This window comes from Osmia lignaria, chromosome 2 (genome assembly GCF_051020975.1).
Source record: "Osmia lignaria lignaria isolate PbOS001 chromosome 2, iyOsmLign1, whole genome shotgun sequence".
In the NCBI taxonomy this organism is placed as follows: domain Eukaryota; kingdom Metazoa; phylum Arthropoda; class Insecta; order Hymenoptera; family Megachilidae; genus Osmia; species Osmia lignaria.
The window spans coordinates 11,517,031-11,530,952 of NC_135033.1; the positions used below are offsets into that span (position 1 = coordinate 11,517,031).

A 13,922-nucleotide genomic window follows, 5' to 3' on the forward strand; every position below is an offset into this window, starting at 1 on the left:
TGACATTCGTCTACTACGGTGATCGAGCTTCCAACAACGTCGATGACCGTGGTTTGACAGCGAGATTTTTTTTTTTCTCGCAACGAGCTCGGTTGTTTGTGGTGTCGCTGGCACCCATGGGAGATAGAAACGATCGAATTTGGAACAGTGTAACGGGACAACGTCACGGCCTCGTGTACACCGAAATAACCTCGGTCGCTTCGATTTGCATTTCAATCGGTCTCCCTATCATTTCTCCCTCCCTGTTGTTGTCGAAAAAAAAAATGCGTAACCAACCCCCTTCTGAATCCTCTCTGCCAATTATTGCCCTGCCGTCCCCTTGGATCAGCTTCATTCTTTCGTTTCAGGGAAACTGGATTTAGTTTCGACAGGGTGGTTCTTTGTTTTCGAGTAGAATTTATTATTTCAAGTTTCCATCCCCCAAAATGAACGATATCGATCGATAGTGTTATTTGGGTTTTTAATTATGCCCTGAAAGTACACCCATCGAGTCTATCCACAGAAACTGACGAACGGTTGCATTATAACAGGTGTCTGGAAGCGATCGCTTGATTTACGCGAGCTTACCGGGGGGTTGGAAACGACCCCTTCGCAAGTCAGACGGGAAGACGGATCAGGAAAGTTTCGCGAGCCAATCACCAGACGCGGATATCGGGTCTGACGATAAAAATGACAAAGTCTTGGAACTTTCTCCCCGTCGCGTCTTGTCGGAACATCCCCCGCGTTTCTTTCACCGTTTCTTCGATCTCTCGTTAAATTTTACGTCGACGACGATGCGCTTCCGGTCGAACGGTCGTCAATTCATCAAGGTAATACTTACCATTCGCGATCCTCGATGAGAAACGAAGAAAATCAATGGATTTGAAGGGGAGTTGGTTGAAGGGGAGAAAGACTAGACAAAGATTTTTCTAACCGGTCTCATTTATTTGGTAACTCATAGATATACACGTTTAACGTTCTCTTAAACCTAGAGAAAGGAAAAAGAAGATAAAGGAAATCGAAAACGCAACAGGACCTCGTGCCTCTTTTTTATGGAAGGAAAAAAGAGAAACGACGTGTCCTAAAATCATTAGAAAAATACACAGTTTGCGCGCAAATCCTTTCAACAGAATCTCGTCGATGTTTCAAACTTATTCTCGCGATTAATCGTTCCCTAGGCGGGTGTTTCTCCCTTCTCTCTTTCTCTGTGTATATGCGTTTGTGTACACGCTTATGTGTGCGCGCGTTCCTTTCGCCCTAAGCGTCGTATTAATTATCAATGCGTTTACAAATGTTTCTACGAAGAACAGACCGTCCCGTTTCGCATAATTATCCATTAACCCTTTCGAAGCCAACGATCATCTTTGGCCGCGTTTCTCCGTGTTCAGACGGAATTGGTAGAACGGTCGGTTGCAAAATCGCCAACAGGGGGAATATTGTTTTTAACGATACGATCGTAGAACGGCAACGAGCCGTGTCCCGTTCAATTAGAGCAGCCACTTTAACGAGTTAAACGGTGATTCTGGTTGGAATTCGATAAGGTAAACGCGTATTCGAGTCGGAAGCGTTGATTCGGAGAATCGGCGCATCAAGCGGTGGCTCGTTTCTACCTATCGTTCCTAATTTCACGCGTTAATTAGCGACTCACGTGCTAATTGAACCCTTCGATCGATAAACCGTGATTGCCTCAACACCTTGTATCTTGGCTATTAGGTGGACGATCGAACGTGTCGAACAATTTCTGTACAAGTTTCACGCGTTAACATATGTCGAATGTCGACGGTGCAAAATGATCGTTTGCAGTATGTCACGTTATTGTTACTTTTTACATCTCCTTTACTGTATCATCGATGGATACGTTTAATGGAAAATTCATCCAGCGAGGGATTTGTTGCACGATACGTGCAATCGGATGTTCGAACGTTTATCTCCCTCATAATTGCACAACTTTGTAGCTTTAGAATCGAGTGAAATTCATTGGCTGTGAAAGTATTAATGGAACGCGATCTGATAAATCTGGTTCCGTTTTGAGTCAGATCGATTTCCTGAATTTTTCATGGTGAATATTAATTAAATGTAATTTTATCCTCAATAATTGGAGTTCATGGCAAAAATAGATTAACACGTTGGCTGCCGTTTTATATAATTCAATTATTATTCAATTTTGAAATGTAAACCTGTCTAGTTGTAAAGAAACGGTAAAGTTAAAAAATTCATTTTGTTAATTAATGAGATAACGAAGTGATTAAATGGACTTACAGCGAAAGGAACGGCTGGCAGACGAATGGACACAATCAATGGTACGTGGATTCGTTGATATGTTCTACTTAATGTCGAAATCTTATTATCGTACGGCCGCACCATAAGAAAAGCCAGACGAGGCCAGGTGCACGGATTTATACAGATGAAAAGGAAACTGCATTCTCTTACACGAACACTCATACCTCAGCATTCGATAGCTTCTTGGCTCCGAGTTGCACCGGTTTGCCTCGTAATGCGAATAATTCTTTCGTTACTCGACGATTTTCTCTTTCTATCTTACAGGGAGGGTAACTCGAATTGAGATTGGAATCACCCTATGGGATTACATTGCTCTATCTCGATTTTATATTCGTCTCTGACATCTTTGTGGTTCGTTCTTGCCTCCGGTCAGATTCCTTCACTCGTTTTACAACCGCTCTAAAGAAAAGTAGATGGGACCTGGGTGTTTTATCTACGAATTTATGGACGAGGGAAAGGGTTGTGTTTCGATAGGAAACTTCGTTACACGAATAGGGTGGTTTATTAGTACGATGCTGGAATTATTTTAAGAGGATTCATTTAAGGGATATTTTAATAGAGATGTTTCTTAACTTCAATTATGAATTGCTATCTAATTAATTTAATGAAAGTGAGAAATAATCCTTTGATCCTCTTTGGGTTCAAATGAACGATCACATAATTTTCATAATTATTCCATCTGTTGGGGTGTTTGAAAATTATTTCGAATAAGTAGGTACACCCAGGTCTCCCATCTATCTCGACGAGTACACCCCCTGAAGAAAGCAAGAAAAATCAATCGTACAGCTACCAGGTATACACATCGACGTTTCTTGGCATCATACATTTACTCGCGTTAAGAATACGAATCGTACAAAACAACTATTAACGTCCGCCCGTTGGTCGTCTCATCGCATGGGAGATGATCCACCTCAGCGATCACTCCTTTCAAGATACCACAACTTTCTCCACCTCTCTCTCTTCACCTAGAAGATACTTAGAAATCCTCTAGTAACAAGGTGAAAAAGTACGAGCCAATCGCGATAATAATTTATCGATCCTCCGGTTCGGAGTAACTCGCGTAAATATCGCAGGACGAAACGAAGCACACCCTGTTATCTAAAGTTTCGCCATCAGCTGTTGTTCCAGCCGGAGAGATTAACGCTGTGAACTCCTTAAAGTCGCTTTTCACAGACGTTACGAAACTTGGCTGGATGATGCTAGAACTTTACAACACACAGACATACATACATACACACAAACACACTTCTCTTCAAACCTTTTCATGTTGCTGTTGTTGTTGTTGTTGTTGTTGGTGGTGGTGGTGGATGAAAGATCGGGCGATGAACGAGGGGCGGAAGTCGAAAAGAGAAGAGCCAACGGGCAGCGTACGGGTTGGACAGTAATTGATTAGCTTCTCCTAGTCTCACAACTCCATGAAATCGTGCTTTCATCATCTTCTCACCATCTTTAAATAACACCATTAATTTATCTTTTTTTCTTTTCTCTTTCATTCGTTTTACTTAGCGTTAGGGTAGATAGTTTTAATCGGTTACTTTAGGCGCGTTGATTAGTTACGATTCTCCCCTCCCAGTCCCTCCCACTCATTCTAGCCTACTTGTTGCGTGTACTTTCCTGGAAAAATCGCGTGGTGGATGGCTTCGTAATCGCCCGGTTAAATATTACTTTCTTTCTTTCTTTTAGAGAGTCTTTCTTCCCTATCGAGCAACTCGATCACGGACCATCTTGATCGATCCTTCACTCTGTAATTCAACCCCGATCGGTTCGGGGTTAGAAGCGCGAGAAAAAACACGGATCCAGTGTTAAAAGGATCCTCGGGAGTCCCTTTTTATATTGTTCCATGGAAGCTTGATCGGTTCTTCCTGGTCCATCGAGACGTTCCTATGGTTGTTCTTTGCTTTCTTCTGCCTACCCTGCCACCTTTCTTCTATTCTCCTTCTCTCTCTCTCTCTCTCTCTCTGTCCATGGCGAATCGCATGGATTCAGTGGAGGAAGACACTGGTGACGGACCTGGTGGTGTGGGGCGGCAGATCGGGGGCCTCCGTAGGGGCCCCCTCGTACCCCTATGCGCTCAAACCGAGCCGATGAATCTTTGCTGAGAGGAAGTTGTGCAGGACGAACACGATCGGCTTTGGACAACTATCCAAATCCAGCTCCTGGAACATAGAATTAACGACGGAATAGAATAGCTGACATCAAGCACCGTGCGCCGCCGACTTTCGGGAAGAATTCTTGAGAAGTACAATAGCATTCTAAATCTTCAGTTTGCACATTACAATATCCTTCCTTTTAATAACGCGGAAACATGTCTGTGAGAGACGCTGAGACGTTGTACGCATGCTCGAAAACCAGGTAGAAAAATGTTATATGTGTACTCTTACAATGATAGTACCACAGTATCTATCGAGCATCAAATTTTTGTTAAAAATTCAAAGTAAAGATTATTTGCGTTAACTTTAAGACGTTGAATAATGACTACTTAATTAGCGCCACTGTCGGTGGCCGTGGGGTTTTAGTCAGTAAGAATCTGACACTCCCCCGCCGTCCTCCCCCAGGGGTCGGCGGGGGGTCTTATGCAAGATTTCCCCACGTTAAAAAAAAAAAAAAAAAAAAACAATCCTTCACACCTCTGCTTTCCTTACATTCCTGCATCCCTTACATCTCAACTTTCCTTACATCCCTGTATCCCTTATATTCCTGCATTCCTTACATCCCTATATCCCTTACATCCCTGCATCCCTTACATCCCCGCATGCCTTACATCCCTGCATCCCTTACATCCCTGTATCCCTTACATCCTTGCATCCCTTTTGTAAGCATCCCATTATAGCGCCATCTGGTTTCAAAAAAGGAACTAAAGCTCGTCGAAATTTTGGCCCTCTAGCGGGAAAAATTTGAACTAAAATTTCGATGTTGAATCAGCGCCATCTGGTTTCGAAAAAAGGAACTAAAGCTTGCCGAAATTTTGGCCCTCTAGCGGGAAAAATTTGAACTAAAATTTCGATGTTGAATCAGCGCCATCTGGTTTCGAAAAAAGGAACTAAAGCTCGACGAAATTTTGGCCCTCTAGCGGGAAAAATTTGAACTAAAATTTCGATGTTGAATCAGCGCCATCTGGTTTCGAAAAAAGGAACTAAAGCTTGCCGAAATTTTGGCCCTCTAGCGGGAAAAATTTGAACTAAAATTTCAACGCCGAATCAGCGCCCTCTGGTGGCAAAAAAAGGAATTAAATTTTGCAAAAATTTAAATTTAAATTTATTTTTCACGAGACGTTACTTACCTTTACTTACCTGTACTTACCTTTACTCGCACCAGCGGCCATAAGTATTTTATTTATAATATATTTATTATAAGGGTTAAAAGGATAAAAGAGATGCAGGGAGAATTCAGGAGTGTAAGGGATACAGAGATATAAAGGGTACTGAGATGTAAGGGATACAGAGATATAAAGGGTACAGAGATGTAAGGGATACAGGGATGTTAAGGATGCAGACATGTAAAGGATGCAGTGATAAAGGGTTGGGCCTGGTGAGGCCCTTAAAGACAAAAAAATAATAAATAACTGAGAAGGTTGAGCCAAGGCCCATGAGTCAAATTCTGATTAATTTCCCGTGCATAGCACGGGGCGTTCTTCTAGTTTAAATACCTAGTAAATAATAATGTAATATAATCGTTTGCTCGGTGACGCCTTTCAAAACTAATCTTTAACTCCTCTAAAACGCAAGTCTTAATAATTCGTACAGATAAAGAATCTTCAACGTTTATCCTACTTCGATAGGCAAAGTTTGCGGTGCCAGGGAAAACCTGAAGAACTTTAAGGCCAAGGGAGTTAAATCCGACCGATGTAAAATGAATGATAATCCCAACGGAACAGAACTTCGCTACGAAGAATTCGTTAAGAAGTAATTATATCGCGAAGAAAGCGTTCTGTAAGCTTCGAGATCGATTTAATATCCCGACATTCTTCGGATAATCCTACCAATACCGGCCAAGGGAATATTTTCCATCGAACCGATTGTTGTTTTTCCACGGGAAAGAGGACGGTATTTTTCAACGAGCGTTATCGAACAGTTCCATATCGGAACGAGCCGAGTGATCGTGCGCTTAATAAAAATTCCAAGGAGGAACGATTCCAAGGATTCTCCATTTGCAGCTTCGTTTCAGAAGGCTGCTCGAGAGCGGAATAATTTTTCCATCGAGACGTCTGTCGCGGAGAAAATTCAACCCTCCCTTATACCTTCTTGATGCTTTCCTCCCTAGCCCCACCCCTTTCCCTCGATTATGAATGACCATTGAACGGAACCGAACGAACAGTGTTTGGGGAAGATGTAAAATACGTATTCTTGCTATCCTCCCACAATCGAGACGAACACAATGAGCCATCTTTTTTATCCCAGTTCCCTCTGTGTGTGTGTGTGTGTGTGTCTTGTTGAAGATAATAATCTCAATAGTCTACGTGAAGTCAATTAAAATTCTCAATACTCGATGGATGAGAAAAGGGGAGCCTCTTTTCTTTTCACAATGGGTATTTACACGTCGATACCAGCTGAAAATTTCGGACTAATTTTTCCTTCTTTTACACGCACATACATCAGGGGATTTTTATTTAAAATCATGAAAATTTTAATTAAGAAAAATATAAAATTGGTATTACTTACAATCTCTCCATCTTCGCCGCCGAAATCGAGCCACAGTAGACGCGCCCCATCGTCCGCGGACATTTTCAATTTGTCGAAGGATTTTCTCCACAACGGGGTCGGCGGTGAACCTGGACTCACCCCGTTTCCACCCACGCCCCTTGTCCCGGCCGCGTAAAGCGTGAAACCGTCTTCGTGATTGACAACCAGCTGACACGCCTTTCCTTGCCACGTGCATCCTGTAAACAACCCATAGAAAATCCCTTTAGTTAGGAATTTTCATGAAAAAAAGAGCAAACGTAACGTGTACGAAATACAAATTTAACGGCTGGCGATATTTCTTGTCGACTTTCTGCTCGCATAGATATTCACGGTGTTTCATGATCGATGAGAGTTGAACGAAAAGCGAGAAAAAAGATAGAACGAACCCGGGCAGAGCATTAATCTCAATTTATTATTGCCGTTCGTCCAGGAACGATGAAAAGAAATTAAAATTCATTCGAAGCGAACGGGCATGGGACGCCGTGTAACAACGAGCAGCTCAAAATACCCCTGCCGTTCCGTTTCCTTTTCCTGCAGCAACGCGTATTTCACCCGCCATTATTTATTTCTTATTTTAGCCTCGAAAGCAGCTGAACGAATCCACGAAATCCTTGCAAATTTGGAATATATTTAAAATACAGAAATTGGGGTGTACTTACGAACGGTGTATTCTCGTAACGAATGAGCAGCCGCGTGACAGCCCTGAACGATTGCCCTGGCCCAGGCAGCTAAATCCCTCCGCGTCTCGGCGCGGAGATGATGCGTCACGACGCCGTCAATTGTGCCTACTCGTACCGCAAACGTCGCGGCGTGTTGCGTCGTGCCGCTACTGCTGCTGGCTGCCTCGCTCTGTCTCGCCGGGGAGGACACCAATCTGTAATGAAACAATGGTAAAAATGTTAATAATAAACGAAAATAGTCGTCGTAATCGAGTGAAGTGTAAAGAGTCAACTAAACCGTTCAAATTTTTCGCAACAACCCTTCGACGATAAAAGCTCCCCAAACTCGTGTACACACACAAAGGATCAAGTTCATCGCGGTGCACAATCAACCACCGGCAGCGTCACGTACTGTGAATCGAACAATCCTGGAGACAAGCAGCCATCGCAACAACGATCGACCCAACGAAGCCGGGAGAACAAAGAGACGAGCGTCGGTAGGGTGGCTCGAAAAGCCATCGTGTCTGGCAACATTCATCGCTGGCGCAGCGACGCCGAAAGCCGCGGGCAAACCGTCCATAGGAGAGGGTGTACCGCCAGTCACAGGGAGGGTGGTTCGAGGGTGGAAAGCCGCAGCTTTTGCATCGACGCGGTTCAAGTGGCCCCGCTCGACACGTATACCGCGTCAGCGTGTCGAGAATTCTCTCTTCGAAGGTAAATTACCTCGTCATGCGATCCGGCCTCGATCGTAAAAATCGCACGGTTAAAGGGGGCGCAGCAGGGGAAAGTCTGCCCCCCGTTTTTCTTTTTTTTTTTTTTTTTTTCCGAAGCCCGTCCCGCGGCGACGCTGCAATCTGCCCGCTGACGAATGGTCCTGACGTACGCGCGAGATTTATAGATTTTTCCGAGGGACACCGAAAAAATGCCCTGGCCCAACGACCAAAAAGGAAAGGGGGAAAAAAAACATGAGAACGTAACGGCATAATGGGAAGCCTGGGAAAAATCGGCTATACAGAGGAACAGGAAGTTCAGTTTGACGAGCGACCGGATGATTCAGACGAAGTTGCACGAAATTTTGGACCGGTGTTTGGTTTTATTCGCGATTCGACTGGGTGGAAATGAGAGACGATGGAAATAACGAGTGTAGAATTCTACAAAAGGGGTGAAGTTAATGGTGTTTCGTAAATTAAATTAATTACTAATAAAATAATTTCTACTACACCGATTAAGAAGAAAAGAAATAACTGAAATGCTTGAATAACTCTTCGATTTCACCTTTCAACGCGTCGATTCACGCATTCTCGATCCATTATCGCGTCGCTCGTCAAACGATCGATGGAAATTGAAATACGAGATCAGGCGGGGCACAATCGAAGGATCGTTATTATTCCCGGCTCGTTGAATCCATCGCTACGCGATGCACCGGGCCTTAATGCGTTCACCATCTCTCTCTCGGTCTCGCATATCTGGTAATTCTCTCACGAAGCACTCGCGTCTCCCACGTGGTGGAAACTTTCGCGTTTCCAGGCATTGACTATCGAAAGTGGAAAATGTTCGAGGGCCAGGGAAAAGCCGTCGAACGCGATCCGCGGGGAACGCTCGGTGCTGGGATTGCACCCGCTGGAGCTCATACGTTATTCGCCACACGATCCGTTGTTCCATGCAACGGGTGCCCCCGAATAATCCACTCGGCTTACGGCTCGGAATCTCTCACTTTGCTCTGCAGTAAATTTACCGGTACAATGGAAAGGGAATACGTGTACGTTCCTTTGTAAACGACCGAACGCTCGCTCAGCGACGTCTTTATTGTCGTTATCGTCTCCTATGCGAGATCACGCGCGTACGATATTCTTTAACATCTAATATATTTCATATTATTTTAATTAAATTATCGAAGAATAGCATACGTGCTGATAAATAAAAAGTTTTCTCTTAAAATGTATCTTTGTACGTTTATCCTTTATCTCTGTTTAACAACGCAGCAACGTTAGCTGACAGAACGAACCGGGTAGTCTGGCTGGAAATAATAAGCTTTCATGAAACTGTACAACATTCCAGCAAGAATAACGCGATGCAACACGAGTACTTCATCGTCAACATCCAGCCGGAATAAAGTCTACTAAGCTGTAAACCATCATCCAAACAATTAAACGAACGGGCAAACAAAGGCAAAGAAGAAGAAGAAGAAGAAGAAGTCTCTTCAACCCCTATAATCGAGCGTCCACTCAAAGACAAAGAAGAATTCGCAGTTCGGAGAGAAGGAAAGGGAAGAATAGCCGGTCGCAGCGAAAAGCCAAGAAGGCGAAAGAGAAATGTACAACTACACCAAAGGAAAAAGGAACGACACGGGGTTGGAGAAGGGTAAAAGGAACAGCAACGGACGGTAAATAAAGGCGTTAAACGAGAATGGATGTTCGTCCAGGGCCCGTAATCCCGGCCGAAAAAAAAAAAAAAAAAATGGGAAAAAAGAATGAGAATAGTAGAAGCGGTGAGAGAGGGAAGAAAGTTTCTTCCTTCTCCGACGGCCGTGGAAGAGATGTTTCGGTCGTGGCCGAATCACTTCCGGTTTGTCTCGCACTAAAACTTCCTTAAGTCGGTCATTTCGTAGCTCTCCGGGCCCGATACGGACCTCTTCGACCGGAAATAGCTTCTCGATCCCTCCGTCTTTCCTCCCGACCCCTATATGTTTTATTCCTTTTTACTTCTTTTCCTTCGATTCTTCCTTTCTTCCACGATCCTACAGATACGGGGCTGATATCAGACTTATACGTCTTCCCTCCCGGTTCGAACAAACTTTTCGAAAAGTACTCTCCACGGTGTTGTTTGGCTCGATGGATGAATAATAGGTCGCTGTAAGCGGTTTAAAGACCACTCGATCCTTCGGTAGAAATATTTTTATCTTATTATATCGGCGAACAATTTATGAATTTCAAAGCGTGGCGTCGTATAATGAAATCGAAAGCTTTGAATTAAAGGTACATCGAACATCTGGATTGTACGAGTGTTCGGTATAAGATTAAAATCGGATTTAAATTTGACGCAACAGTGGGCCGAGTGTCTTTATTAAAAATGAAAAACGTTCGAATAGGTACGCGCGCATTTTGATGAAAATGGACAATATTTCCTCTTAGTTCCTTTATACGCGGAAAAAATCGTGAAAAATTCATAAACCTGTCCGTGCTGCATTGATTTTTCCTTGGTAGAAATCCTCTCAATAATCACCTCCGTTCGGGCTATACGTTTAATCAATAATAACATCGCGATGTAAAAGCATAAACTTTAAGGAAATTCATCTTCGATATTCTATAGAAATAATAGCTGAATGGAGTCAGTGAATGATGGATTATTGCAAAATAAATATTTAAAAATAGATAAAAGACTACTCAGGTGGGAGGCTAGGGTTCAAATCCCAAGGGTGTTTTTTTTAGAAATTTTTCCTTGAGACGAGTTTTTCTGTTGATTTTCCACCAGTTCGAAGATCCTGGAAAACAGGTTGTTTTGGAAAAATTGCATTTTGATGCAAACATCACGAGAGCAACATTAAGAACGTTAAAACAATAATCAACGAGGGAAAATTACAAGGCAAACCATGAAGCGAAAAGGACGGTCCCTTTTTCCGGAGTAATTCAATTTTCCAAGGGGACTATCTATATGCAATCTTCTATGAGGCAAATTCAGTGTTAAAAACGTAGCATGGGTAAATTCTGTCATTAAAAACACGGTGTAACTTTGTTAAACGTTCTAATTGGGTGCACAGCGCACACATCGTTGAATCTCGCGCGTAACAACTTGTTCGACTGTGATAAGCGTGGAATAAAATTGCGGGGGCGCTGTGTTGTAGAAAACGTGGATAACAAGGCTCTTGAAATAAACCGGAAACACGTGGTTGCTGATAGACCAACGATTTCGCGATACACTGATCAAAAAGAGTAAAATACATTTTCCATTTCAACAATTTAACGAGATATTTTTAATCTGTACCTTAGAATAAACCTCCAAGATGTCAATTAAACGCAAAGGTGAAACTAATAAATGTCCCACGAACTTATGAACCGGATTGTACGTGCGTGTTATGGCTCGGTTCAATAATTCCCTTCGGTCCATATGTTGTAACCGCAACAACCACGCGCGTGCTTTGCAATAACAGAAAGTTAATCAGGGTTCAGTTATTAGCGATAAAATTCCGGGCTTGATCGTATACGGCGCACGATTTGTGTTGCCCTTACCTCTTAATAAATGTTATTAAAACATTCGCCGCACGGAGCTCTCGGGTGAATTCTCCTGGCTGGAAGCGCAGTTTCGAACCGTCGCAACTTCCTTGTTTAATTTCATCAGCCAAGTGCAGGCGAATAAAAGCGTGTACGAGCTACGTTCGAAGCTTGCGAAAGTCATGAAACCGCGCCAGACCGGGTCGGAAAGAAGAAGAAGAAGAAAAAAAAAGAAATACATTATCCGTGTTCGTTTAAATCGGTGCCGTTGTGTCGGTCGGGCACAGACGCGGGGAAACAACGGAAGAGGTAGGAAAAATAAAAGTGGACGTTGACGCGGTGCTCGTACAATTTCGTTATAATTAATCCAATATCTTCCGGCGTTTGCAGCCCGGGCGAATGTTGTCGGGGCGCAACGGTATCGTTAATATTTCCACGATCTTCCTGTCCCTCTCTATTTTCTCGGCAAATTAAACTATAGTGTTTAACACCGCGCGGCTGCAATCGTACGTTCCGGTAAGGATGGAAGGAAAATTATAGCAAACGATCGTATAAAAGGCGAGGTAACGGGGGGGTACGCGTGGAAATAAAGGAAGTAGAGGAGAGGAAAATCCTGAACTCGTGGCGCGAATATTACGGTTGGATCGCACGTGCGATAGGAAACTGTCGACGACACCTTCGATAATTAATGCTCACCCCTCGCGCAGTTTAATTGATCCGGTTCACCGTTCGATTATCGAAACCCCATCTTTCACACCCCCGTACTCGCGTCTGACCTATAGTAACTCGCTGGCTCGCATTCTGTTCCCTTCATTCGTTTCTCTTTCCTTTCCTTCTTTTTCATTTCACCTCCCTTTCAATTTCTCCCCTCATTGTTCTCTTATTTACCGGTCCCCTTCTTTCTCTCTCCATATTCTTCGTTTTCCATTTTTATCACACCTGGAAAGTCAATCAACGATCCTGGCGGATCGAGGATCTTTGATTATGAGAAACACAGTATCGTCAGGAATAAATAATAAATATGAATCAAGCATGATTTCGTGGATTTGTTCTCTTTTAACTTTTCTTTGAAATAGTTTTGGTTAAAGGGTTAACCAAGCTCGAAGAAGCGCCTTTCGGTATATTTCAAGTCGAGCGATGTTTCATAACACCGTTTCAGGGACGGAAGTGAAATGGAGACAAAGAAACGGTCGAATTAAGCGGGCTTTCCTAGGTTCTCGCAATGAAAATCCAATTTCGTTTAAACGTCGCGCTTTTCCGTCGAACGAAGTAAACTTTCCGCTTAAAATTGATCCGCGCTCGTGCCACGGTTAACTGTCTTCCGGGGCAAACAAACGACCATCCTTCTCCTTTGCTCGTCGCCGAAGAGAAAACGAAACAGACAAGACGAACAGGGAGCCGGAAGATAGGGAAAAGTGGTCGAATTAAACGAGTGACATTAATTCAACATTAAACTGGGAACCCTTTCCCTTCACCTTTTGTTTCACGATCGTTCCGCTTTATGAAATCCACGCTCTCGCAATATCCACGATCTTTGATCTGTCTCCATGGGTAACTCGTCGCTGACCTTTCCATTCGTCGGATGGAATAAATTGAAACGAATCTGCGCGGAACATTTGCCATTCCATCCATTTCGCAAATGAGAACGTTTGTTTTCCAGTTCAAACGACGTCGCGTCCATTTTTCGGAGGTATTTCGATTAAATATTTAAACGGACGTGGAAAATCTAAAACCTACACCGTTACATTTAATAATAAAATGAAAATGATTTTCTTGAAATATTTGCCAACAAACTGAATTCGTCTCCCAGAATGTGTGATTGTAGGACGTAGAGCGCAGAGGATTGCGAGTTTCGAGAGTACAATTACATTCCGGGGAGAGTTAGAACGGTGTGTAATATATGTTGTAGCACGCTCGGAGAGGAAATTTGGATTTGACAGGCAAAGAGTCTCGTGGCGCGAGTAAGTTAACCCGTGCTGTTCGGTTCTGCTCGTTAAGTGGATGTAGTCGATAACAGAAATAGAATCAGAGCGTAGTTTAGATAACGCCACGTTCTGGATAGGATCTAACGCCGGGAAAACAGTACAGGAGTTTACGTGTACGTAATAATATGTAGG

General features: G+C 43.3%; 1 protein-coding gene across 4 annotated transcripts in view; it reads right to left on the bottom strand.

Moving 5' to 3' along the window:
* Window positions 1-887: 887 nt before the first annotated feature.
* Syn1 (Syntrophin-like 1) overlaps window positions 888-13,922 on the bottom strand; it is a 216,103-nt gene continuing 203,068 nt past the window's right edge. For 2 of the 4 annotated variants that reach the window (XM_034330004.2, XM_034330005.2), the window contains exons 6-8: window positions 7,598-7,812; window positions 6,918-7,135; window positions 888-4,415 (exon numbers count right to left, since the gene is read on the bottom strand). In XM_034330004.2, coding sequence (XP_034185895.1) covers window positions 4,323-4,415; window positions 6,918-7,135; window positions 7,598-7,812 — 526 coding nt within the window. In that variant the 3' untranslated portion in view covers window positions 888-4,322. The remainder of the gene's footprint in view (window positions 4,416-6,917; window positions 7,136-7,597; window positions 7,813-13,922) is intronic. The other 2 variants (XR_004582099.2, XM_076690162.1) reach the window with 2 other exon arrangements.